Source organism: Protopterus annectens, chromosome 13.part0 (assembly GCF_019279795.1).
Source record: "Protopterus annectens isolate FY-2018-M chromosome 13.part0, PAN1.0, whole genome shotgun sequence".
NCBI classification, from domain to species: Eukaryota; Metazoa; Chordata; order Ceratodontiformes; family Protopteridae; genus Protopterus; species Protopterus annectens.
In genome coordinates, this window is record NC_056747.1 from 147,840,070 (window position 1) to 147,866,553 (window position 26,484).

The 26,484-nt window shown below is 44.7% G+C and overlaps 1 protein-coding gene across 1 annotated transcript in view; it reads right to left on the bottom strand.

Annotated features, from left to right (window-relative positions):
• EPS15L1 (epidermal growth factor receptor pathway substrate 15 like 1) overlaps positions 1-26,484 on the bottom strand; it is a 3,892,050-nt gene that overhangs the window by 3,342,572 nt on the left and 522,994 nt on the right. The window contains exon 4 of the mRNA XM_044090736.1: positions 2,685-2,732. Within this exon, the coding sequence (XP_043946671.1) occupies positions 2,685-2,732 (48 nt within the window). The remainder of the gene's footprint in view (positions 1-2,684; positions 2,733-26,484) is intronic.

Here is a 26,484-nt window from a genome sequence, read left to right on the forward strand (position 1 = left end):
GTTTATGCAAAATATAAAGCATGATACATCTAAATAAACATTTAACTAATTTGGAAACTGCATGTGGATTACTCCCATTTGTTTAAACTCTAAATGCTGTACCAAGTTATTCACCTAATATAGAACCAATAATTAGGGACACACATTTTAACAGCAGTCTAACCAATCAATACTGGGGCAGATAAAGTCCCCAGGTAATACTGTTTTAACGGACATAATTATGCCTTGTAATTTACTCAGGAACTGACTGTGTTCCCTGGGAATGAAGGACAATAAGTGGTAGCACACACAGAATTAGTAACATTACCTGTTAAAATAACAAACTGCATTCCCAGTTATGTAGGTTCCAGTCTGGCTCTGAGGTTATGTTTTGCAAAGCTAGGAAATGTCACCCCTCCTATAAGGTCTGCAACAATGAACTGAATGTAGTGCCTATCAATCACAGACAAAGAGCCTCTTCAGAGGTTACATAAGCATCTGCATCCAGCACTGCAGGGCTCACAAATTAAATCAAAGAACCACAGAGCTAAATTAGCCTTGAAGTTTATTCAGTGTGGTACCCATCTAATCCCTAGAAGCAAATTATTACTGAGATTAAATTATTTTCTCTAGTCTAATGTATTATTATTATACATAATCTGTGAAGATCTACACAACTCTATGAACCAAGTTCCTGTGACATGGCAAACTTCAATATCCTTCTGGGAAGAGGATTAGCTCAAGCCTGCCCACGTTCTTATTTAAAAGATCTAGCAATGAACAGTGCCATCATCATCTCATTTTGTTTCTGTTTATTTCTCAGAAGGACTTATACCTAATAAAAAGGCCATTCAACACCTAGCCCATTTTTTTCTTCTATTTGACCTCACTGACTGCAAATCACCCACCTGCCCCCTCCTCAAAAATAAGTCCATCTGGTCTATCACTGGAAACAAGAGTGGGCAAACAGAGGTCATCATGAAAGTAGCCATAAGGAGAGGTTCAATATATATATATATTTTTCTCCTTATCCACTTGCACCTGCCCAGCAACTGCCTAATGGCGGGGCATGCAATGAGTGTCAGATCTGCTCTGTACCTCACTTCCTCAAGGAGGGGTTATGTCAGTAGGACTGCCCCACCCACTCATTTAAGGATCCACATGGTTGTTTCTCCGATCTCCACCAACAAAATCAACTCCCTCATACGAGTCTCTAAATGCTCATCCCCCTATGATGAGTGCCAGAACCTCTGCTTAAACTCTGGTCACTGCAGACATAGTTGGGACTTTAGCCCACTGTGCCACCAGTGCAGGCTACAACAGGTGTTATTCTTGCACAAAAAAAGATTCTTTCCAAAGGGTAAAAGTGAGTACACAGGCAGAGGCCACTAGGATGACATATTACAAAACCGAATAAGGAGAACAATGCACAGAACTTAATACTAAGGACTAATTTCTGACTTTAACACCTAGTGATAACCAAATTATTTTCTAATGATTTCATGCTAAACCTCAAGCAAAAAATTCACACAACCTGCAATTAAATAACAGTGAAACCAAAACAAAAAAAAAAGCAAACCCTAGTAACCTCTAATAGTTGAATTCATGAACCCATTTGAGAGCTTATAACCTGCAGTTTGACAAACAATGCATTAAACTGAAGTAGCAGTTGATTAAAAACTTAGAAAGGTCTGTTGTATTGTAATAAAAACAACAAAACTGATTTTCAGGCAAGCCTGTCAATACAGTGGGAGCATTTCCATCTAGAATGCCAGCAACCTGGGATCACGAACCCACTAGCTACACAGAGAGTCAAGATGGGGAAAAAATTCAACTTCCCAAGATCTGCTCACTCTCATGAGGGACTATTATGGAGGAAACACCATAATATACAGACAAGCCTGTACTAGAGACTGACAGTATGCCTTTAATAACTAGCAGTGTGTGTGTATGTGTGTCTCTGAGTGAGAGAAAAGAATGTAAGAGTGCATGGTACAATAGGTGCAGGAGACAGGATGTCAATTAATAGCACACACCCTATCTGCCTAAAAATGAATATAAATCAACGTTTTATTCAGATTTATCACCTGTACGATAATAAAGACAGCATGACTTTTAGTTCTCTCACTTAATGGACTCACCTGCTTCACAGTACTGGTAAAATGATTCCAGCCAATAAACATCATAATGCTGACAAAAACAAGTGGACCTCCCAACTCGGGTAGAGCGTCACTCGTATGACAGTGAGAAAAAACAGATCTTAGCTTGTACAGATAGTTTCTTAAAGTAAGGCAGAAGAGACAGAGCACTATCTTCATTTGGGTTACATGGAAGCAAAAACTTACACACACGAAAATGTTCAATTTTCAGCACAATGAGGACGGTATTAGCAGGCATGGGATCAAAAAAACTTAAAAGACATTTCACTTCAAAAAATTGTTGTAAACTACACACCACTAAAAGTTATTTTCACCACAAAAGGTACAGTAACATCATATCAGCAAACTATACTCTATGGAGAAAAGTACAGACTAAAGATAAGAGTAAGTTGTGCAAAATTCAAACATAACCTTCTATTTGAATCACAAAAGAATGAAAATAGTTTGAAACAAACTGAACTGGGACTGCTCAGAAGGAACAAATTAATTGTAGAAAAACATGGAGATGTTTTACACGTAACATGCAGAGAATGCAAAGCTGTATACCTGTTTATCTAGGAATCCTTTTCCTTCTGGGTCTGCCAAATCCCATATCTGAAAAAGGTAAAAAAAAAACAATTCATTCACAACTTCCTCAATTGTACAGGCAATCAGCAATGCAATGTGGATAACAGAGCACCATAAATTCAAAAGTGAAGAGGGGGCTCAAGATCAAGTCACAGAAAGATGACAGTATTCTTATGCCAACAGGTCAGCATCCATCATCGGCAAAAAAAAAAAAAACTGGCAGAAAAGTACAGTTTTGTACCTACCATAAATGTAGATGTCCGATAGGTATGCATCTGCAGTCATAACATATGGGTTGTCCTGCCTCAGGCAGCCCTTCGGTCGGCCGGATTCCAAAGTCTGGGTCTGGCCTCGGCTGATGTCGCACTTCACCCGACGTCATTGCTGCTGGGGTATAAAGGCATCAGCCGACGCCATTTTCCTCAGTGTTTCTTGCCCCAGATGCCAGGTGCCCTCTAGGAAGGCTAAATTTGTATAAAAGTAGAAAATTCCAAACAGTAGAAATCAAAAAGTATATATACATATATACATACAAACAAACAAATACACCATAATAGATTCCCCCAGCTAGCTAAGAGAGGGGTAAGTACCCTAGGAATACCCCAGAGGGGAAGGAGGGTGGGTAATCCTGACTGCAGATGCATACCTATCGGACATCTACATTTATGGTAGGTACAAAACTGTACTATGTCCTTCAAGGATGCATCTGCAGTCATAACATATGGGTAGAATACCATAGCCAAACTGGGGGAGGAGGCACTAAGATAATGATGGTGTAGTTAAGATCCCTTGTAAAACTGCAGTTGCAAAACCTGCTCGGGATCTGGAGTATAAAGGAAGATTGTAATGCTTGGCAAATGTATGCACGGAGCTCCAAGTAGCAGCTTCTAAAATGTCTTTGGTAGCCACTCCTCGTAGGAAAGCTGTAGTGGTGGCTGTAGCTCTTGTGGAGTGAGGCCTGATATTTTCAGGAGTTGTCTTTCCATGAAATGAGTAGCAGAATCAAATGCAATTTCCTATCCATTTTGAGATTGTTTTGAAATTGCTTTTCCTTGCACTCCTGTTGCATATGCTACCAGAAGCTGGTCAGTTTTTCTGCTGGCCTTAGTTCTGTCCAGATAGTAGCGCAGTTGTCTGTGTACATCCAAGGTGTGTAGTAGTTTTTCCCCCCTGTTCTGTGTGTTAGGGAAGAATGTAGGTAAATGAATAGCTTGGTTGAAGGATACCCTGGATACCACCTTTGGCATAAAAGTAGGACTGGTTCTCAGAGACACTCTATCCTGGTGAAAGATAAGGAAAGGTTGCACTGCCATTAATGCCTGTAACTCGGATACCCTTCTTGCTGAAGTGATTGCTAGCAGGAATGCAGTTTTCCAAGATAAGAACTGTAAGTCTGCTGTTGCTGCTGGTTCAAAAGGGGGAAGTGTTAATTTTTCTAGCACAAAATTGAGATCCCATGCAGGCAGAGGTGGTTTCCTTGGAGGTTTTACATTTTTGATCCCTCTCAAGAATTGTCTGAGGAGAGGATGAGAGAAGACAGCAGGATCCATGTTGTACTCTGCTGAAATTGCTGATGCATGAATCTTAATGGAAGAATAGGACATGCCATTGTGGAACAGTTCTGCTAAGTATTCCAGGATGTGTGCTAGGTTTGCCAGTGTGACATTTGTTCCCTTTGCTGCACTCCAAATGAGGAATCTCTTCCATTTGGCTGAATATGTTTTCCTTGTGGAGGGTCTGCGAGCCTCCAGGATAATGTCCTTAACCCTCTGAGATAAAACAGGTTGGTTTTGTTTTATGCAATTTTCCAAGCAGTTAGCTGCAGGGTTTTTAAGTTTGGATGCAGGGTCTTGTAATTGTTCTGCGTTAGAAGTAAAGGACATAGAGGTAGAGGCCATGAGTTCGTCCGAGACATGCTTCTCAGTAGCGGGTACCAATGCTGCCTTGGCCAGTCTGGAGCTATCAGAATTACCTTTGGCTGTTCCTCTCTGATTTTCAGTAGAACTTTGTACATCAATGGGAGAGGTGGAAAGGCATATACTGTCAGGGCCTTCCAGCTGAAAGAAAGGGAGTCCACCCTCCAGGCTTGTGGGTGGTACACTCTTGAGCAGAATTTCTTCAGTTGGTGGTTGAGTGGGGAAGCGAACAGGTCTATCTCTGGCATTCCCCATTTCTTTGTTATGGTTTTGAAGATGTCTGGATGCAGCATCCATTCGTGAGCATCCGTGGTAGTTCTGCTTAAGCTGTCTGCTAGTGAATTCTCTTTTCCTGGTATGAATATGGCCTGCAGTTGGATGTTGAGATTCAGGCCTAAGTTCCACAGGTCCATTGCCATCCGGCATAGAGGGTATGAATGTGTGCCTCCCTGTTTGTTGATGTACCACATGACTGTGGTGTTGTCCGAACTTATCAGCAGGTGTCCTTGCTGGAGGAATGATTTGAATGCCTCGATCGCATGCTTCACTGCCAGCATCTCCTTTAGATTTATGTGTAGATTCAGCTGGTCTTGGGACCATATGCCTTGGATACACTTGTCTTCCATGTGTGCCCCCCAGCCTAGGTCTGAGGCGTCCGTGGTGATGGTCTGCCTTGGATGTGGTTTGTGGAAAGGCAATCCTCTGTTGATCTGGCAGGCCTGAGCCCACCACAGGAATTTTTTTTTCAGTCATGGAATGATTGGTATCAGGGCTTCTAGACTGTGTCTGTGTTGAGACCATACATTCCTTAGGTACCATTGTAATTTTCTCTCATGCAGCTTGGCATGTGGGATCAAGATTATGCAGGATGCCATGTAACCCAGGGCCTGCAGGACTTTCCTTGCAGTAAGCCGAGTTTGTCTTGTTAATGCCATGAAGTAGACTGGTAGTTGCTTTTGTTTTTCTTCTGTGAGAAAAACCATCTGAGTTGTTGTATCCAGTTCTGCACCCAAAAATGTTATCCTTTGGCATGGCACTAGTCTTGACTTTTGTATGTTGACTGTGTATCCCAAGGCTTGCAGCAGTTGTATAACATAGGCCAAATCCTTTATTATTTTTGTCTTGTTGTCCGCTTGTATTAGGCAGTCGTCCAGGTATGGGTAGATTTGAATTCCCTGAAGCCTGCAATGTGCAATTACTGATGCCAGGCATTTCGTGAATACTCTGGGCGCAGTAGATAAGCCAAAGGGCAATGCTGAGAAATGATAATGCTCTGATCCTGCAAGAAATCTGAGGTGTCTTCTGCAATCTGGTCGTATAGGGACGTGCAGGTATGCCTCCTTGAGATCTAGAGTCACCAGCCAAGACTCCTTGCCCAACATGGGAAGAAGTTGCTGTAGGGTCAGCATCTTGAATTTTGGAACAATGAGATATGTGTTCAGTGCGGACAAGTCGAGAATAGGCCTCCATTGATTTTCTTTTCTTGGTACAAGAAATAGTCTGGAGTAAAATCCTTGGCCTTGTTCCATAGATGGTACCTTTTCTATTGCTCTCATCCTTAGTAAGCTGATGATTTGTTTTAGAGCCTCTGTTTTCTGGCTTGGTGGAAGGTTTGGCATTCCTCTCTTTTTTGGTAGAGTGTGGAAGTGAAACCTGTAGCCCCTGTCTATTGTTTGCAAAGTCCATTTGTCTCCTGTAATGCAATGCCAGTGTTTTGAAAATAAAGCTAGCTTTCCACCCAAGGGTGCTTCCAGTTGTTCCCTGGAAGGCGGAATCAGAGCCAAGTCATTGTGTCTGTCCTGTGGAAGTGGTTGCAGTCGCAGCTGTGGCGGCATTTCTCTGGTTGGTAGGTTGCCACCGACGACCCCTGTAGGCACCCCTTGATTGACCTCTGCCTCTTGGGTGTCTATTTCTGCCTCTCTGTGCTCTGAAGGTATCTGGAAAGGACCAATTCTTTGAAAGCCAATTTCTGCTGAACCTCGGAGGTTGAACCTGTAGAAAATCCTTGAATGTTTGGACAGATTTTGCTTTTTCTTCCACTTTCTTTAGAACCTCCTGTGCAGGGGAGCCAAATAAACTTTGTATAAACCTTTTTACCCCATCTCTCTAATGCTCTTGATTCTCTTTCAGAGGGTAGGGGGTTCTTGGCAGAGGCAGCTGCAACACCTTTAGGGCCCTGAGAAATGGTTTCTGGGTCTGCAGCATGGGCCTTATACAACTGGAAGTGAGAATCCGGGACCCTGTAGTATCTGTCAGGTTTGGCAGGGGCCGGGGGAAGAGAATCAGGGGCAATACTGGCATCATTGTATGCATCATCAACAACAGATAGTACAGGAGGTATGGCTAAAGGCCTATGCTGTGGTAAGTGTAAAAAAGTCCTTAGCCTTTTCCTAGAATCAGAAAAATCCTGACCCTGCCATTGGAAGTGTTCCCTCATTGAGTGCAGAGTTTCCCCAAATGAAAATTCTTCTGGAGGGGAGGCAGAAGGAATGGAGTCTTCTGCATCAGAATCCTCATAAGGTGAGTATGGTCCTTCCTGATGGTCAGATAAATCTGAACCATCCGAGGAATAGTCAGAGGAGAGAGGTTCAGGGGGTTCAGACCTAGGCCTCTTTTCAGGAGGGGGTTGTGAGGCCCTGTCTGGGTGAGGTTGGGATCCCCTGATCAGTGAAATAAGGTCCTCAGCAAGGCTGAGAATCTGAGAACTTGAGGTAGGTCTGTGAGAGGGAGCTTTTGCAGGTAAGGCCTTGGCAAGTTTAGCTGCTTTAGCCCTGGAGAAGGCCTTGATAGACATAGAAGCAGGGGGTCTAGCTGCCCCACGTGCAGGAGTAGAGATGTCCAACGGAATGGTGTCGGACAAATCCTGTGAGCCTGCTTCTTCAGTAGGAAATTCTGTAGCCGACTCAGCCGGGGCCTGTGTGGCCTCGGTTGTCGGAGGCATGCTTTCAGCCGAAGGGAGAACCGAGACACTCGCGGTAGGCCTAACCGTGGTTTCAGCCGAAACCGCGGGCCGCGAGTGTCGGTCCTTTTCCTTGCGTTTTTTAGCTAAATGTGTAGCCGGAGTCTCCGACGGCATTTTATATGCAAAAGCGGAGCCAAAAAACTCTTCAGCAAACTCCGACCGACGTCTAAGTGTCCGTCGGTTGAAGGAAGCACAGGCTACACAAGCTGATACGTCGTGGTCTGGGCCTAAGCAAGGAAGGCAGTAAGAGTGGAAATTCTTATGAGGTATTTGTTTCCCACAAGTTAAACAATTATTTACTTTGTCTGACATCGGCTGAGGCAAGAAAGAGTCCCCAACGGGGTACTTAGCTTTTTTAGAAGTCTTCGGTAGCTGAAATCTCTGGATCTGACCGACCGGCACTTGTGAACAGCTTCTGCTTCGGGCACCGCGCGGCAAGAAAGACTGAGGAAAATGGCGTCGGCTGATGCCTTTATACCCCAGCAGCAATGACGTCGGGTGAAGTGCGACATCAGACGAAGCCAGACCCAGACTTTGGAATCCGGCCGACCGAAGGGCTGCCTGAGGCAGGACAACCCATATGTTATGACTGCAGATGCATCCTTGAAGGACATCTATAGTTGCTTAAGTTGCACTTACCATAGGTAGGTTCATAGGTAGGTACTAGGCTATTGGCCCTAGGGCCTATACAAGCCTAGCTAAAAATGTACCCTGGCTTTCGCCACTCAAGAAAATTATTTTCCTGTGCCCCTGTCAAGCAGAACCACAGAAGTGATCCCCGGGTTGAATTTCCTATTACCCATCCAATCATCAAGATTTTTCTTGAAGAGTGCTAATGAGGAGCTCTGTTTGACATAGATAGGTAGTCTGTTCCAGAGTATGGGAAGTCTCTGGGACAGGAATCTATCCCTCCAGCATGTTCTGTTTATTGTGGTGACAAGGTTTAGGTCCCTAGAGCATGTAGCTCGGAGGGATTGGGATTTCTTTAAGTGGAGCATGTCCAACAGCTCTGGGTTTGACATAGCTTTGTATGTTAGGCAGAGATCGCCTCTGAGTAGGCGATATGCGACGGAGTAAAGCTGGAGTTTTTTGAGACGGTCTGCGTAAGGCATCTGTTTGAGGCCAGTAATCCTCTTTGTGAGGTATTTTTGCAGCCTTTCCACTTGTTGTAGATGTCTTGTGAGGTACATACCAAAAGGGGCGTTGTACTCTATAATGGGTCTAATGAGTGATGAGTAGAGGGGAACAATGACCTCTTTTTTTCTGGATGAGAAACCTTTTGTGATGAGGTGTACCACATAGAAGGATTTCCTGACCACTTTGGTGATGTGATTATCAAAGGAGAGACTACTGTCCACCTGTGTCCCAAGGTCTCTCATCACACTTTCGCTGTTAAGTAGACTACCGCCTATGTGGTAGTTCATGGGTACAGAATTTTTACCAAAGGGGATGACAATGCACTTTTTGGCATTGAGCTTGAGACCATGTCTTTGACACCAGGCATCTGTCTCAGTGAGGCCCTTTTGTAGGATGTCCACATCATTAGGAGTTTCAATTATGGCTCCTAGTTTGCAGTCATCTGAGAATTTAGTTAGCCAAAGACCTTCTGTGTTAGCCTGTACTTCAGAGAAGTAGATACCAAACAGGAGAGGACCCAGGACTGAACCCAGTCGTACTCCACTTGTCACTGGTCTGAAGTCTGATTTGGAGTCTGCTACTTTCACAGTGTGGGTTCTTTCAGTAAGCCAGCTGGCAATCCATCTTGTGACATAGGGATTTATACCTAGTTTAGTGAGTTTATCTATAATTCCAGAGTGGGGGATGGTGTCGAACGCCTTGGTGAGATCTAGATAGGCTGTGTGAACCACCTTACCCTCATCTATGGCTTTGGTGACTACTTCAAATAAGTCTATCGGGTTTAGGAGACATGATCTGCCTTTTACAAACCCAAGCTGTGTGGGGTCCAGGGTTTGGAGATCTCCAATGTCTGTTTATGAGTTCCATGATGATACATTCCATGGCCTTGCAGATGAGGCTCATCAGGTTAATGTGTCGGTAGTTCCGGGGTCTGTTGTGGCCCCCCCCCCTTTGTGGAGTGGGATAAAGTACAGTTTTGTACCTACCATAAATGTAGATGTCCGATAGGTATGCATCTGCAGTCATCACATATGGGTTGTCCTGCCTCAGGCAGCCCTTCGGTCGGCCGGATTCCAAAGTCTGGGTCCGGCGTCGGCTGACATCGCCCCTTCCCCGACGTCAGAGTGCCTGGGGTATAAAAGCATCAGCCGACGCCATCTTCCTCAGTGTTTCTTGCCCCAGATGCCAGGTGCCCTCAAAGAAAGGCTAAATTTGGATAAATGCAATAATTCCAAACATGCATAGAAATATATATATATATATATATATATATATATATATATATATATATATATATATATATATATATATACATACATACATATATACAACAAATACACCATAATAGATAACCCCAGCTAGCTATGAGAGGGAAAAGTACCCAATAAATCCCAAAGAGGGGAAGGAGGGAGGGTAAACCTAACTGCAGATGCATACCTATCGGACATCTACATTTATGGTAGGTACAAAACTGTACTATGTCCTTCAAGGATGCATCTGCAGTCATCACATATGGGTAGAATACCATAGCCAATCTGGGGGTGGAGGATCTATGCAAAGGATGGTGTAGCTAAAATGCCCTGCAGGACTGCCGTAGCAAAGCCTGCTCTGGATCTGGAATATAAAGGTAAATTGTAATGCTTGGAAAATGTATGCACGGAGCTCCATGTAGCAGCTTCGAAAATGTCCTTGGTAGCCACCCCTCTTAAGAAGGCTGTGGAGGTGGCTGTGGCTCTGGTGGAATGAGGTCTAATGTTAGCTGGCACAGCTTTTCCATGGAAGGAATAACAGAAACAAATGCAATTCCCTATCCATTTTGAAATTGTCTGTTTGGAAATTGCTTTTCCTTGTGTACCAGCAGCATATGCTACAAACAGCTGGTCAGTTTTTCTGTAGCTTTTCGTTCTGTCCAAGTAGTAGCGCAACTGTCTGTGTATGTCCAGAGTGTGCAGAAATTTCTCCCCTTTGTTTTGTGGATTTGGAAAGAAGGTAGGCAGGTGAATAGCTTGGTTTAATGAGACCCTGGATACCACCTTTGGCATAAATGAAGGATTGGTTCTCAATGACACTCTGTCCTGATGAAAAATAATAAATGGCTGTACTGCCATGAGGGCCTGTAACTCAGATACTCTTCTTGCTGAGGTTATGGCCAGAAGGAAGACGGTCTTCCAAGACAGGAACTGTAGTTCTGCAGATGCTGCTGGTTCAAAGGGAGGCAGAGTTAGTTTTTCCAACATGAAGTTAAGGTCCCAAGTAGGCACTGGAGGTTTCCTTGGAGGATTGATGTTTTTAATTCCTCTTAGAAACTGTCTTAGGAGAGGATGAGAAAAAACAGGTGGATCAGTATTGTACTCTGCTGAAATTGCTGAAGCATGAATTTTAATGGAAGAGTAAGACAGGCCATTGTGGAGCATTTCTGCCAAGTATTCCAGGATATGTGGCATGTTCATCACTGTCGCATCTAGGCCCTTTCTGGTGTTACAAATGTGAAATCTTTTCCATTTTGCTGAATATGCCTTTCTTGTGGAAGGCCTGCGAGCTTCCATGATGATATCCTTCACTCTCTTGGATAGCTTATCCTGAGGAGGAGTCAAGGTATTTTCCAGGCTGTTAGTAGCAAGGTTTTCAGGTTGGAATGCAGAGTTTTGTAATTGTGCTGTGTCAGGAGAAGTGGCCATTGAGGAAGAGGCCATGGTTCCGTGTGTGACATGCTCTTTAATAGTGGGTACCAGTGCTGTCTTGGCCAGTCCAGAGCTATCAGAATTACTTTTGGTTGCTCTGTCCTGATCTTCAGTAAGACCTTGGTCATTAATGGAAGAGGTGGAAATGCATAAACTGTTAGGTTTCTCCAGCTGAAAGATAGGGCGTCCACTTTCTATGCTTGTGGGTGGTATGTCCTTGAGCAGAATTTCTTCAGCTGATGATTGTGGGGGGAGGCAAAAAGATCTATGTCTGGCCTTCCCCATGATTGTGTTATCTGTAGGAAGACGTCTGGGTGCAACATCCATTCGTGTGCATCCATGATATTTCTGCTTAAGCTGTCCGCCAGTATATTGTCTTTTCCTGGCACAAACTGGGATTGCAGGTCTATATTGAGTTTCATGGAAAGTTCCCATAGATTCATTGCCAGTCTGCAAAGAGGGTAGGAATGGGTGCCTCCTTGCTTGTTTATGTACCACATAACTGTGGTGTTGTCTGTCCTTATTAGCAGGTGGCCCTGATGCAGAAAGAGTTTGAAGGCCTCGATTGCATGTATCACTGCCAGCATTTCCTTTTGGCTTATGTGCATGCGTAGCTCCTTTTGTGACCATAGTCCTTGAATACATCTGCCCTCCATGTGTGCTCCCCAACCATGGTCTGAAGCGTCCGTTGTAATAGTTTGGCTGGCTATTGGTTTGCTGAAGGGCAGACCCCTGTTTGATTGGCTTGCTTGAGCCAACCACAGAAATTCCTTTTCGAGACATGGAATGAGTGGGATCAAAGTTTCTAAGCTGTGGCTGTGCTGAGTCCATAAACGCCTTAGGTACCATTGTAGTTAACTCATATGCAGCCTTGCTTGGGGAATGAGAAGAATGAAAGATGCCATGTAACCCAGGGCCTGCAGGATTTTCCTTGCAGTCAGCTGAGTTTGTCTTGTCAGATTCTTGAAGTAATCCGGTAGTTGTCTTTGTTTTTCTTCTGTGAGAAAAGCCATTTGGGTGGTTGTGTCTAAATCCGCACCCAGAAAAGTTATTCTTTGGGATGGAACAAGTCTTGATTTGTGAAAGTTGACTGTGTATCCCAATGCCTGCAGTAGGTGGATGGCATAATTCAAGTCCTTTACCAAAGCTTGCTGACTGTCCGCTTGTATAAGGCAGTCATCCAGATATGGGTATATTTGAATCCCCTGAAGTCTGCAGTGTGCAATTACTGATGCCAGGCATTTCGTGAATACTCTGGGCGCAGTAGATAAGCCAAAGGGCAATGCTGAGAATTGATAATGCTCTGAGCCTGGAAGAAATCTGAGGCGTCTTCTGCAACTTTGTCTGATAGGGGCATGCAGGTATGCCTCCTTGAGGTCTAGAGTCACCAGCCAAGACCCCTTGCCCAGCATGGGAAGGAGTTGCTGTAGAGTCAGCATTTTGAATTTTGGCACAATGAGATAAGTATTCAGTGCGGACAAGTCGAGAATAGGCCTCCATTGATTTTCTTTTCTTGGAACAAGGAAAAGTCTGGAATAAAATCTTTGGCCTTGTTCTGAAAGAGGAACCTTTTCTATAGCTTTCATTTGCATTAAGTTGGAGATTTGTTTCAAAGCCTCTGCCCTTTGATTTGGTGGCAGGTCTGGCATGCCTTTTCTTTTTGGCAATGTGTGAAAATGGAACCTGTATCCTCTGTCTATTATTTTCAGTGTCCATTTGTCTCTTGTAATAGTGTGCCAATTGTCTGAGAATAAAGAAAGCTTTCCACCCAAAGGTGCTTCTAATTGAGCCCTGGTTGGCGGAGTCAAAGCAAAGTCATTGAGTCTGTCCTTGTGCAGCAGTTGTAGGTCCTGCACTACATCTCTGGTTGGGAGGCTGCCATTGACGCCCTCTGTAGGAGCCTCTAGCTTGCCCTCTACCTCTGGCACGCTTGTTCTTGCCTCTGAAATCTTTCTGTGTCCGGAAAGGACCAATTCTTGGCAGGCCAATTTCTGCTGAATCTTGGTGGTTGGACTTGTAGAAAATCTTTAACTGTTTGTACAGATTTTGCCTTTTCCTCAACCTTCTTTAAGACCTCCTGAGCAGTGGAACCAAATAACTTTTGCTTTTCCAGGGGAGCATCCAGAAGCTTAGCTTTAACATGGTCTGGCAGAGATCGTTCCTTCAGCCAAGCATGCCTACGTATGACTGCACCTGTCATAGCTGACCTACATGAAGCTTCCAATGCATCATAACCACATTGTAAGAAATGGTTACTAACCTGCTGGGAGTTATGTACCAGATCCTGTAGTGATTTGCGATCTAGGGGTTCAGGTGAAGACAGTTTCTTATGCAATTCATCTAACAAATACTCTTGGTACTGTATCATATGAAATTGACAATTTAATGCCCTCATAGAAAGAGTAGCAGAAGTATACACTTTTTTACCCCATCTCTCTAGAGCCCTGGACCCCCTTTCAGAAGGGAGTGGATTTTTAGAGGTGGCAGCCGCAACCCCTTTAGGGCCCTGAGAAATAGTTTCTGGATCAGCAGAGTGGGCCTTGTAAAGAAAATTATGCGAGTCCGGGACCCTGTAGTACCTATCGGGTTTGACAGGGGCCGGGGGAAGAGTGTCAGGGGTTATGCTAGACTCAGAGTACACACCATCAATGACATTCAAAACAGGAGGAATAGCCAAAGGTCTATGCTGAGGTAAATGCAGAAAAGTTCTTAATCTTTTCTTGGAATCAGAAAATTCCTGGCCTTGCCATTTGAAATGCTCTCTCATAGTGTGAAGGGTCTCACCGAAGGATAGCTCTTCAGAGGGGAGGCTGAGGGGATGGATTCCTCTGCATCAGAATCCTCGTAGGCCGAAAAAGCCTCCTCCTGGTAGTCCGAGAGAGCAGAGGCATCAGAGGCCACCTCTGAGGAGTGGGGATCAGAGGGCTCAACCCTGGGCCTTTTGTCTAGAGGAGGTTGAGAGCCCCTGTCCGGATGAGGTTGAGATCCCCTAATCAAGGAAATAAGGTCCTCTGCTAAAGTAAGAATCTGTGAACTTATAGAGGGTCCCTGAGGAATAACCCTGGGAGGCATAGCTTTTGTATGTTTAGCAACTTTAGCCCTGGTGAATGCCTTTATGGACATGGAAGCAGGAGGCCTAGCTGCACCACGTGCTGGAGTTGTTTTGTCTAGAGGAATGGTGTCGGAAGTTTCCAAAACACCAGTTTCTGAAGGAAATTCAATAACCGACTCAGCAGGGCCTCCGGGGCCGAGGTTGTCGGTTGAGTGGTTTCGGGTGTCAGAAGTACCTAGGACTCGGGTTTCAGCTGACACCGAGACACTCGCGGTAGGCCTGGCCGTGGTTTCAGCCGAAACCGCGGCCTGCGTGTGTCGGTCCTTGTCCTTCTGTTTCTTTACTAAATGTGAAGTTGGAGTCTCCGACGGCATTTTGTATGAAAAACTAGCCCCAAAAAATTCCTCTGCGAACTCCGCCCGACATCTAAGAGTGCGTCGGTTGAAGGAAGCACAGGCTGAACAGGCCGAGACGTCGTGGTCTGGGCCTAGGCAGGGGAGGCAGTAAGAGTGGAAATCCTTATGAGGTATTTGTTTCCCACAAGTTAAACAATTATTAACTTTATCTGACATCGGCTGAGGCAAGAAAGAGTCCCCAACGGGGTACTTAGCTTTTGAAGTCTTCGGTAGCTGAAATACAGGAGCTGGCCGACCGGCACTTGCGAACTGCTTCTGCTTCGGGCACCACGCGGCAAGAAAGACTGAGGAAGATGGCGTCGGCTGACGCTTTTATACCCCAGGCGCTCTGACGTCGAGGAAGGGGTGACGTCAGCCGACGCCAGACCCAGACTTTGGAATCCGGCTGACCGAAGGGCTGCCTGAGGCAGGACAACCCATATGTGATGACTGCAGATGCATCCTTGAAGGACATCTGTCGCGGTGCGCCATTCATAGGTTCATAGGCTCATACGTTCATACTAGGCTATCTGCCCTAGGGCATTTATAAGCCTAGCCAGAATGTGTTTGGCTTTCGCCACCCATTTTAAATTTATTTTGCTATGCCCTTTTTCGAGGTTAGTATACTGTGCCTCTGTCTAACAGTGACACAGAAGTGGGCACAAAGCCTGAGGTGAGGCTATGATTGAACATGGTACTTAGGTGGGTGCCAGTTCATTCTGTAGTTCATGTAAAAGGCAGCCTGGGATGTTGTCAGGTCCCATGGATGCTGTGCTCTTGGCTTTGGAGAGTGACGTTTTTACCAGTGCAGCCGTGATTACAGGAACTTTGCATTCTTCCGGTATAAAGATGCGCCCTTTGGGGGGTGAGAGTGGGGTAAAGTTAGCACTGAACCTATCTGCCAGGATGTTGGCAATATCAGTTGGTTCTGTATATTTAGTGTCATTGTGCTGTAACTCAGAGCAGATCTGAGTGTTGCCATTGAGATTTTTGACATAGCTATAGAATGCTTTGTGGTTGTCTTTAGAATCAGTGGCAATTTTGTTTTTATAACTAGCTTTGGAGGATTTTATGAGGGATCTCAGCTTCTTACTGAGGCTGACCAGGGAGTTCCTCCAATCGTGGGATTTTACTCTTTTTGCAACAGTTTCTTTCTTCTGTTGTAGAGATTGTTTATGGCAGACCACCAGATTGGCTTCCTTTTTTGGAGGATAGCATCTTGGTTTTGTTAGGGATAGCACGATCCATGCACTTGTGTAAGTGCTTATAAAGTGCATCTGTGTAGGATTCAGCAGTCGTACCTCTATTGTTCATCTGCGTGGGTGTCATGAAGTTTGCCACTTCTGTCTTAAGAAGCGTGAAGTTGGCTTTGGAGAAATTTTTACGGTTGTTTTCCTAATGGGGGGTGGGAGCGGGATGTGGATGTCTAGGGTGATTAGCTTGTGGTCGGATCTGACCAACGAGGAGCTGACCTCTGGTGTGGAACACCGGTCATCCATGTTGGTGATGAACAGGTCTAGGATATTGCTGCCTCTGTTGGGGGTGTGGATAAGTTGATCCAAAGCGTTGGAATTGATTATTTCCAGAAAACGTTAAGCAAGAGAGTTGGTACATGAGTAGTTTTCCCAGTTAATGGTGGGGTAGTTGAAATCACCCATTATTAGAGTGTTGGATTGTACCTTAATATTTTCCAGTGTATCAAGAAAAGAGGAGTGGGAATCCTGGGGCATGGTGGGGGGTCTGTAGCAAGCTACAATCTGGATTGCGGTTTTGCCCAGAGTTAGTTGAACTTGGATAATCTCGGATGCATTATGCTGAGCAACTAGCCTGGAGGTGTGGATATCCTTAATGAATATGGACACGCCTCCACCTTTAGTGTTTCACTCCGGGTTTGGTGGCCGAAAGGTGTGGTATGAATTATAGCCTGGTAATGCAGGGGGTGCTCTCTGGAGCTTTGAACCAGGTCTGTGTCACTGCACAGATGTCAATGTTCTCCATTTTAAGGAGTGCCTTGAGTGAGTGCATTTTGAGGTTTAGACTTCTAGCATTGAGTAGCATTACCCTCAGATTTTGCTTGCTTGTACCTGTTACAGTGGTGAATTTGTCATTTGAACCTTGCCTAAAAAAGGCACTATAGGGGTGGCAAGAGCCTTTGCCAGTATCCGGAATCCCAAGGGTGACAGGTGCAGGCCATCTCTGGCAAACCAGCGTGGTCTTTCGATCATGTCATCCCAGGCAGACAGACACTGGATTCCCTTAGAATGACACCAGAAGCTTAGCCAACTGTTAAAGTCAATCATTTTGTCCTTGTACTGTGGTGTCATTCTGGGTGATGGCAGGATGCTACTCAGGGCTAGGGTCATACCGGCCTGGGCTACAAGATCAGAGAGAGCTCCTCCATGTCTCTTTTCATGTAGTCCAGGGAGGTACGTCTCGGGTCATTCACACCAACATGGACAATGACAGAGTCATATTTGTACTTTTTGTGGAGTGACCTGAGTGCGTGTGTTATGTGGCGGATCCTGGCACCTGACAGGCAGCTGACAGTAACTTTTTCTTTGTTTAGCCTGGTGAGTGGAACATCAGTGTGCCTGACTATAGAGTCACCTATGACTAGAGTGTTGGGTACGTTATGCCTTATGGGCTGTAGTTGAGTGGCACACTGAGTATGTGGGCTGTGTGTCATTTGGGTTGTGTTGGGGGGTGGAGGTTGCTTGCATTTCTGCTTTGGAGGTCTCTGCTGTTTGGGCAGATTAGTACTGAGAGCCTCCGTGAATGTAGGTCTGAGTTTTGTGGTTCTGTGTGTGTGTTTTGGTGGTGTAGGTTTTGAGGGACTATGTGATGAGTGTGGTGCAGTGCAAGTGTTTACCTTCTCCTCTTCACTGTCTAGGCCAGTCTTTGGTAAAGAGAGCTTTGCTTCCAGTTTGGCTATATAAGTGCATCTCTCACAGGTCGTAGTGTTGGGTGGTAGGAGGAGAGGGTTTTCTGTGTACATGAGGCAATTGCTGCATTGTCCCAAGATGCCCAGATTCATCAGGTAGACATGAGAAAACACCGGGAGCTGACCTTTAGATATGCCTGAATAAGTGCTTATTTATTAAGTACTAAAAACTGTTTTCCTCTAGACAAGTAAGGAAAGGTGAGTGCGGTAGTAATTTGTAACTTATTTAGTGCTTACAATGAGTTCTGAACAAGTGCTAAGATCAAAGAAACAGATGAGTGCTAAAACTAAACAGCTGGCTAGTTACAAGGGAAATTTTGAAAAACAGACTTTATGGAGCCAGGAATAGTTTTACCCCAGTTAAGTGGGGGGGGGGGGGGGCTTAGGAGCTCACAACCAGTCCTGGACACAGCAAATCCGTATCTGACCTGCCACAGGAAAGGGGGGAAGCAAGCTTAGAATTTTTTTTTCCAGTAAAGTGGAAATGGAGAAAGCTGGAACAGAAGTTAATTCAAAGTTAAGAATCTGAGTGGGTTGGCCTTCACAAATGTTCTCTATTAGATTGAGTGAGCTAATGACACTAGACTGGGAGGAGTGTCACAGATCAAATATACAGTATGGGCGGGCAACTGCAAAGCCACCAAGTATAAGAACACACAACACTAGGGTGGGTGGGAAAAAATTACAGTTCCTAGCTGTAGCCACTAAATGAAAGTTTTAAACAGATCAAGGAGCAGACTTGAAAATGCTTTTAACAGACAAACATGCACAGAAAAGTTTGGATAGAGCACTCACAAACAGAAAATACAACTCTCAGTATGAAAAAGCAGTTTACAGTTAAGTAATGTTAAAGCAGTTTAAAACAGTACATAAATGCAGTGAAACAATAAAAAAGCTTTATAACAGTGCAAAAATATAGCAGATCAACTGTATAGCAAAAATTTAAGCTTTTCAGAAGTGCAATTCAGTGAAATAAGTGTAAGAAATAACTTGGCCTGCTCTTGGAATCTTAAGGAATTTCCACTTATGCAATGCAATCCAGAGCCTCACAATACAAGCCCATCCTTGTAGATGATCACATTTCCTTACTGTTGCAGTAGTCTTTGACTATTTTAGCTGTACCCTGCTTAGAATACAACCAGTCAATCCTCAAAAAACTCTCTCTCCCTCTCACACCTACACTCTGCTGACTGGACAAGCCCTCGGAGGGAAATCACTAACCAAAAGTGTAGACAATTCAGGACTTTCTTATCCAAACAAAAGAGAAAGCTTACTTGGCCTGAAACCCCAAAACAGTATAAACAAACGTTTTTATTGCAACAACTCACTATATACACGAGGGTGCAGCTACTGCAGAAGTGAAGAATTTGAACACCTACTGTTTTGGCAAGTACATCTTGGATAACGCTATGTTCATCATTCCCACTGCTGAGGCAGCCTTTAAGCTACACAGGTTGATTACCAAAGTCTACACAGCAGAGGAGGAAGGATGAGGGCATAACTGCCCCTGGAGAATGGTCCTAGCAAGTACAGTTCTGGACCCAGAGAAGGAATCTCTGTAAAACAGCTACAGCAACGTATGAAAGAAAGGGAATCTACAGCAGACATACTAAAATGTCTGATAATTACCCCTTGCTAAAGGAGGAAAAATAGGCTACAGGATTGTAACTCTCACAAATGTTTGAGAACCACGGGTAATAATCCTGGACGGAGCCTTGTAATAGCTGAGACACCAACTAGAAAATCTATTCCAGTGGTTAACATAAGACTTCCTAGTAGCACGACTTCTTGCCTTCTTTAAAATTTACTCACTTCCTCATGACCAAGGGGACAAAAAAGGTATCAAAACTGAATATTCCAAGGCAGTTAGCTGAAGGTGTTCAAGATTCGGGTGCATCAAACTCCTCTTGTCTAGCATGAGTAAATCCAATCTGTGAGGAAGCTTGTGGTAACTTGTAGGGTTGCCAACTTTCCATGTCAAAAATTCTGGACATGTACATGAAAGCAAAATTAATTTAATTTTGAACCCCCCCAAGCAGCTATTCCAGTGTCCCATTACTTGGCTATTTCTTTCCAGTTGCCATAAACACTGTTCAAAACTCAGTGTGCATACTGTCTTCCGCTTTGCTTCTACGATTACAAATATTTGGATTTAATTTAAAACTTTTATTTCAAAGGTTATAGTAGAAACCAGATACATATTTGCTAAACAAAGCAATACAGTCTCACGGTGAAAACAGACTTAGCATTAAAACTTCTCTGCCTTTGAAACACATTCACTGAAATAGCACTGAAATCCACGTTCAAAGAAAATGCTTCTGGCCAGTGGTGGGTTAAGTTTACCTTTGGGCTGTTTTCATATCATAGGCCCCTTGCACACATTTTTAGGACCATGCAAAAGTTTTTTGATTCACCTTCCTGATTGTATTAAATTATAATATGTAATAATTAAATTATATCCCTTGTATAATACAACACACTACTTGTTAGAGCATGTTTTAAATGTATAGTTTTGAACGTTTCCAGTAAGCAATGAAACAAAACATACGAACCAATAATGACAAAACTGCCTGATTCAGAACATTTCAACCATATGTTTTATTGTTATGCTATCTAAATATTGTTTTTGCTGTCACTTTTCTAAACTGGACTAGACCCGCCATTTTGTTTGGAATTTACGAATATGTTCTATGACAAATAAGCATATACATGGATATAACTATGTTTTATGAACGTTGTATTGACAACAATTTGTTAAGTTATATTGAGGACATGTAGGGGACTGTGAAGTGTTGAACAAACTGTTTTTGCACTCTGCAAATAGTTTATTTGATTTCTGCGCTCATTTTGTCACTTGTTGGGAACATTTGGTGTTCTGTAATAATACATTTATCCTTATAGCGGAAATAATTAAGTTATTTGGTATATAGTGCCTAAGACACTACCTGTGTCTTGGTGGCTCAAAGTACAGTTTTGTACCTACCATAAATGTAGATGTTCGAAGATCCACATTGCTGCAGTCCTTACACTTGGGTAGTCCGCTGTCCTCGGTCGGCCCGAATATCAAAGTATAAGGCTGACGTCGGTCAAGGCGCATTAGACTGACATCAGGACGTCAGGGTACAAATGCGCATGACCGTCATATCCTCAGTCTTTTCTTGCCCCAGATGTCAGAAGACCCTAAAAAGAAAGGTCAAAACCAAAAGACAGCAAACAACCAACCAACCACCCTTGCACTAATAATATGTACAATATATACAATATACACAATATTTACAACCCAACCCACACAACCTCTAACTACAGAGGGAAGGAGGGAGGGAATTGGACTGCAGCAATGTGGATCTTTGAACATCTACATTTATGGTAGGTACAAAACTGTACTATGTTCTTCATCTCACATTGCTGCAGTCCTTACACTTGGGTAGAATCCCAAAGCAGAGGTAAGGGAGGATGGCAAAACTATAAAGCAGCAGGAGCTACCAAAATGCCCTGTAAAATAGCAGTGGCAAAACCAGCCCTAGATTTAGAGTAAAGTGGAAGGTGATAATGCTTAGAGAAAGTATGCACTGAACTCCAAGTAGCTGCCTCCAAAATATCTTTAGTTGCCACCCCCCTTAAAAAGGCTGTCGAAGTGGCAGTAGCCCTAGTGGAATGAGGCCTAATCCCAGCTGGAATCTCCTTGCCATGATGGGAATAACAGAAAGCAATGCAAAACCCAATCCACTTAGAAATAGTTTGTTTTGACACAGGCTTGCCCTGAGAACTCAAAGCAAGAGAGACAAACAACTGCTGAGACTGCCTGAACCCTTTAGTTCTGCTCAAATAATATCGCAACTGCCTGTGTACATCTAAAGTGTGCAAAATCTTTTCCCCTTTATTTTGGGGATTTGCATAAAAAGTAGGCAAATGAATAGTTTGGTTTAAAGCTACACTAGAAACCACTTTAGGCATAAAGGAAGGATTAGTTAAAGATACCCTATCCTTATGGAAAATTAAGAAAGGCTCAACCGCCATAAGGGCCTGCAATTCAGAAACCCTTCTTGCAGAGGTAATGGCCAACAAAAGCAGTCTTCCATGATAAATATTTCAACTCAGTAGTAGCTGCAGGCTCAAAAGGTTGTAGAGTGAGTTTCTCCAACACAAAATTGAGATCCCAAGCAGGGGTAGGAGCTCTCATTGGGGGTCTTATATTCTTTGCCCTCTAAGAAATTGCTTGAACAAGGGATGAGAAAACAATGGTGGGTCACAATCATAGTGAGCCGAAATTACTGCAGCATGAACCTTAATAGAAGAGAAGGACAAACCTTTGTCCAGTAACTCAGTAAGATATTGAAGAGCCACACTTAAAATAGGCTCAGAAACATCAAAATCCTTTGCTGCACTCCAAAATAAAAATCTCTTCCATTTATCTGCGTACACTTTCCTTGTACTAGGCCTTCTAGCTTCCAAAATAACATTCAAAACTTGCTGTGGAAGTTGAGACCCTCTATGGTTCAAAACAGAATATGCCAGGCTGTTAGGTGAAGAGTGAAGCTTGACATTGAGTAAATGACTGTCCTCCTGAGACAACAGGTGTGGAATCAAGGCAAAGGCCATGGAGGCTCCGTACCAGACTTCTCAGTAATGGGTACCAGTGCTGTCGAGGCCAATCTGGAGCTATTAAAATCATCCTTGGCTTGTCCTGTCTGACCTTTAGAAGTACCTTTGGGAGGAGAGGCAGAGGTGGAAAGGCATACACATGAAGATTGCTCCAATTGAAAGAAAGAGCATCCACTTTCCAAGCTGTGGGATGAAACCTTTTCGTGCAAAACTTTGGCAGCTGGTGGTTTAGTGGAGAAGCGAACAGATCTATGTCTGGAGTTCCCCATGACACTGTCAATTTCTGAAATACATGAGGATCCAATTTCCACTCGTGGGGATCCATAATTCGTCTGCTCAACACATCTGCGAAGGAGTTCTGTGCTCCCGGCAGAAACCTTGCCTGAAGAGTTAGCTGTAAACTGAGAGCAGTCTCCCACAAAATCATTGCTTGCCTGCATAGAGGATAAGAATGTGTTCCCTTGCTTGTTGATGTACCACATGACAGTTGTGTTGTCTGTTAGAATCAACACCTGCCCTGGAAGAAGTAAATCCTTGAAAGCTACTAATGCAAACTGGACTGCTAACATCTCCTTCAAGTTGATATGTAGATGTTGTAGTCTGGCAGGCCACTTGTCTTGTATCCACTTTCCATTTAGATGAGCTCCCCAAGCTTTGTCTGAGGCATCTGTCGTTCGAATCTGACTCGCCTCTGGCCGGGTCACAGAGAGTCCCTTGTTTAGGTGACATTCCTGAGCCCACCACAAAAATTCCTTTTGAATGCAAGGTATTATTTGAATGACAGTGTCCAGATCCTGGCAGTGCTGTGTCCATACATTTTTGAGATACCATTGTAGCTTCCTCATATGCAGTTTGGCATTGGGAAGCACCAGAATACAAGATGCCATGAACCCCAAGGCTTGAAGGACTGTCCTTGCAGTCAGCCTGGACTGATGAGACAATTGATGAAAGTAAAGGGAAAGATTCTTTTGTTTGTCCGGGGTCAAAAAGGCCATCTGGGATGCTGTATTCAGTCTTACACCCAGAAAGCACATGTCCTGAGAGGGTACTAGACTGGACTTTATTTCGTTCACAGAATACCCCAGGCATCTTAGCACTGCTATCACATATTCCAAATGATGAAGAAGCTTCGTCCTTCCTTGAGCCAGAATCAGGCAATCGTCCAAATAAGGATAGATCTGTATTCCTTTTAGCCTGAAGAAAGCTATCACTGGAGCCAGAACTTTCGTGAACACTCTGGGCACAGTAGATAAGCCAAAGGGCAATGCAGAGAACTGATAATGAGAAGTCCCAGCCCCAAAACGCAGATACTTCCTGCAACTCAGTCTGATAGGAACATGAAGGTAAAGCCTCCTTGAGATCCAAAGTTACCATCCAATGATCTTTGCCCAGCAGAGGTAAAAGCTGTTGTAACGTCAACATTTTGAACTTGGGAATGTCCAGATAAGTGTTGAGGATAGATAAATCCAAAATTGGTCTCCACGTGTTCCCCTTCTTTGGTACTAGGAACAGGCGAGAATAAAATCCTAGGCCCACTTCTGGCATAGGGACTGGCTGTATGGCCCCTATTTGAAGTAACAGAAATTTGTTTGTGAGCCTCTATTCTTTGCTGAGGAGGAACGTCTGGCATGCCTTTGAAAGGAGGCAAGGTATGGAAATAAAACCTGTAACCCTTGGTGTATGATATCCAATACCCATCTGTCTTGGGTAATTAAACTGCGAGACCAGTTTTTGTATGTCTGTTATTCTCTGATCTGTTAGCCTCGCAGACATGTTGACTGTGTCTAGAATTGCACCTATGAAGGTAATAACACGACAAGGCGACAAAACAGACTTTCGCAATTTATTGAAATGCCTAAATTTTGACAAATCACGAAGGTGTAGTCCCTGGCCAATAGAAGAAGATGCTTGGTGGGAGCTGTGAGGAGCCAGTCGTCCAAATATGGAAACACCTGGAATCCTTGGCGTCTCAGGTGAGAAGCTACCACTGCCATGCATTTGGTAAACACCGGGGCAGTGGTGAGACCAAGGCAGGGCCCTGAATTGAAAATGACTGGTTCCCAGCCTGAGCGGAGGAATCTTCTGGAGCGTCTGTTCATTTTATGTGATAGTGCATCCTGAAGGTCTATAGAGCACATCCAGTTTCCTTTTCCCAATAGGGAAGGATGGACTGCAAGCGTGACCATCCGAAATCTTGTTTTCTTGACTGACTTGTTCAAGATACTGAGATCAAAATTGGTCTCCAGTCCCCTGTTTTCTTTGGAACTAAAAGAACCTTGAGTAGATTCCGGATCCTTGCTGGTCTGCTGGAACTGGCTGAATTGCTCTTTTTGCAAGCAGCTTTGAAATTTCCAAAGCTGCAAGATCCCTTTGAGTGGGAACATCTGGAAGGGATTTTTTGATTGGTTTGGAATGCGAACAAAGGGAATGGAATAGCCGGAAATGATGGACTGTACCCATTTGTCTTGAGTCAGGGATAGCCAGGCTTCTGGGTACAGTGACAATCTTCCCCCGACTGCCTCCGAAGGTGGGCAGTCGGGCAACACCTCAGGGATGCTGAAAGGGCTTATCAGAGAAGGCTTCTCGATTGCCCTGGTTCTCTGGACCCCCTGCCTCTAGGGCGGCGTCTACCATTGTTGTTCCGCCTCTGCCTCTGGCGGGGAACCGACTCTGTGTGTCAGGCGAAGACCCTTGAGATTGTTTGCGGAACCACATTTTCCCACTTTTCTGACCTTTGGGGTAAGGCCTAGAAGGAGTAAAAAAACGGACTCCGGCAGAAAGAGTCTTGCCATCTGTCTCGCACCTAGTCAAGATTTCTTTCACTTGAGGACCAAAAGAGATGATCCATCGAATGGGGAATTAGTGAATAGCGTTTTAAAGGGTCCGCAAAGTTGCATAGCCGCATCCAGGCATGCCTCGTAAAGGCCACACCTGTCCCTGCGGCCCTGCTCGCTCCATCAGCCGCATAAGAGGAGGCGCATGGAGGAGTTGGCTATGGAGTTCAGGGTAGCCAGCTGAGTGTTCATCTTGTCTTGAAAACCCGCAGCCGTAGGATCCTTCAACATGTCACTCGCTTCTTTGATCAAGTCCCTTTGAAGACGAGTAAAATGGCATAGGTAGTTCAGCAAACGCATTGCAAATGTCGCTGACGAGAACATCCGCTTCCCGTACCTGTCCATGGACCTAGATTCCTTGTTAGGTGGATGGACAGGCACTGAAGGATCAGCTAGTTCCTTCTTAGTGGCAGCAGCAACCACCATAGCATCCACAGAAACTCCTTTTGTCAGAAACTGTTTATCTGCTGGTGCTGTAATGAATTTTGAGGGTCTCCTGGGAGTGGGGTCCACTGAATCAGGAGCCGTCCATGCCTTTTTTGCTACCACCTGCATGAGGGTTCAAAGGGGAGACACCCAGGAGGTGGAAGGGCGAGAGCCAAACGCCTCAAGGTACACAGATTCATCCTCCGAAGGGTTGAGGGCTGGCCAATTTCCCCTCTGCTTAAGGATTTCTAGAATGTCTGCAAATGAGACATCTTCAGAAGGGCAGGGGAACCCTCGAATCCTCTAAATCTGTGTCAGAGGTGGCGGACTCAGGTGACTCTATGTGTTTCCTCTTACACTTTCTCTTCCGAGGGCTCTTCTGCCAAATCAGGAGAGGCCTCGGAAGAGGATGAGATCCCACAGGGGATTCCTGAGGAGCTGGCTCTCTGCGGTCCGGGATGAGGGAGTGAGTCGACTTGACCTGAGGCACCAAGAGGGGCGGAGCCGACTGTGGGGTAGAACCAGGTTCTAACACACTCCGCATGACCTCGAGCACCCCTGTCAGGCAGAGCCAGAGGTCCCCGCTCCGAAAAGCTAAAAACCTCCTCGGCACCGACAGTGATGGCTCCGAGGCCGATGTCGGAGCCGAACTCACCAGCGCCGAAGCCCGAGAGGGAGGCGGGGTCGGACAATGGTCCGATGCCACTCACCCCCTCGGAGCCGACGATGGAAGTCCGGCGCCGAGATTCTTCTAAGGAAGAAATCGGAGCCGACGATAGAGCCGAAGACAATTGTATCGGCTCCGACGCTACCACAGTCTCGGTTCCGAAACG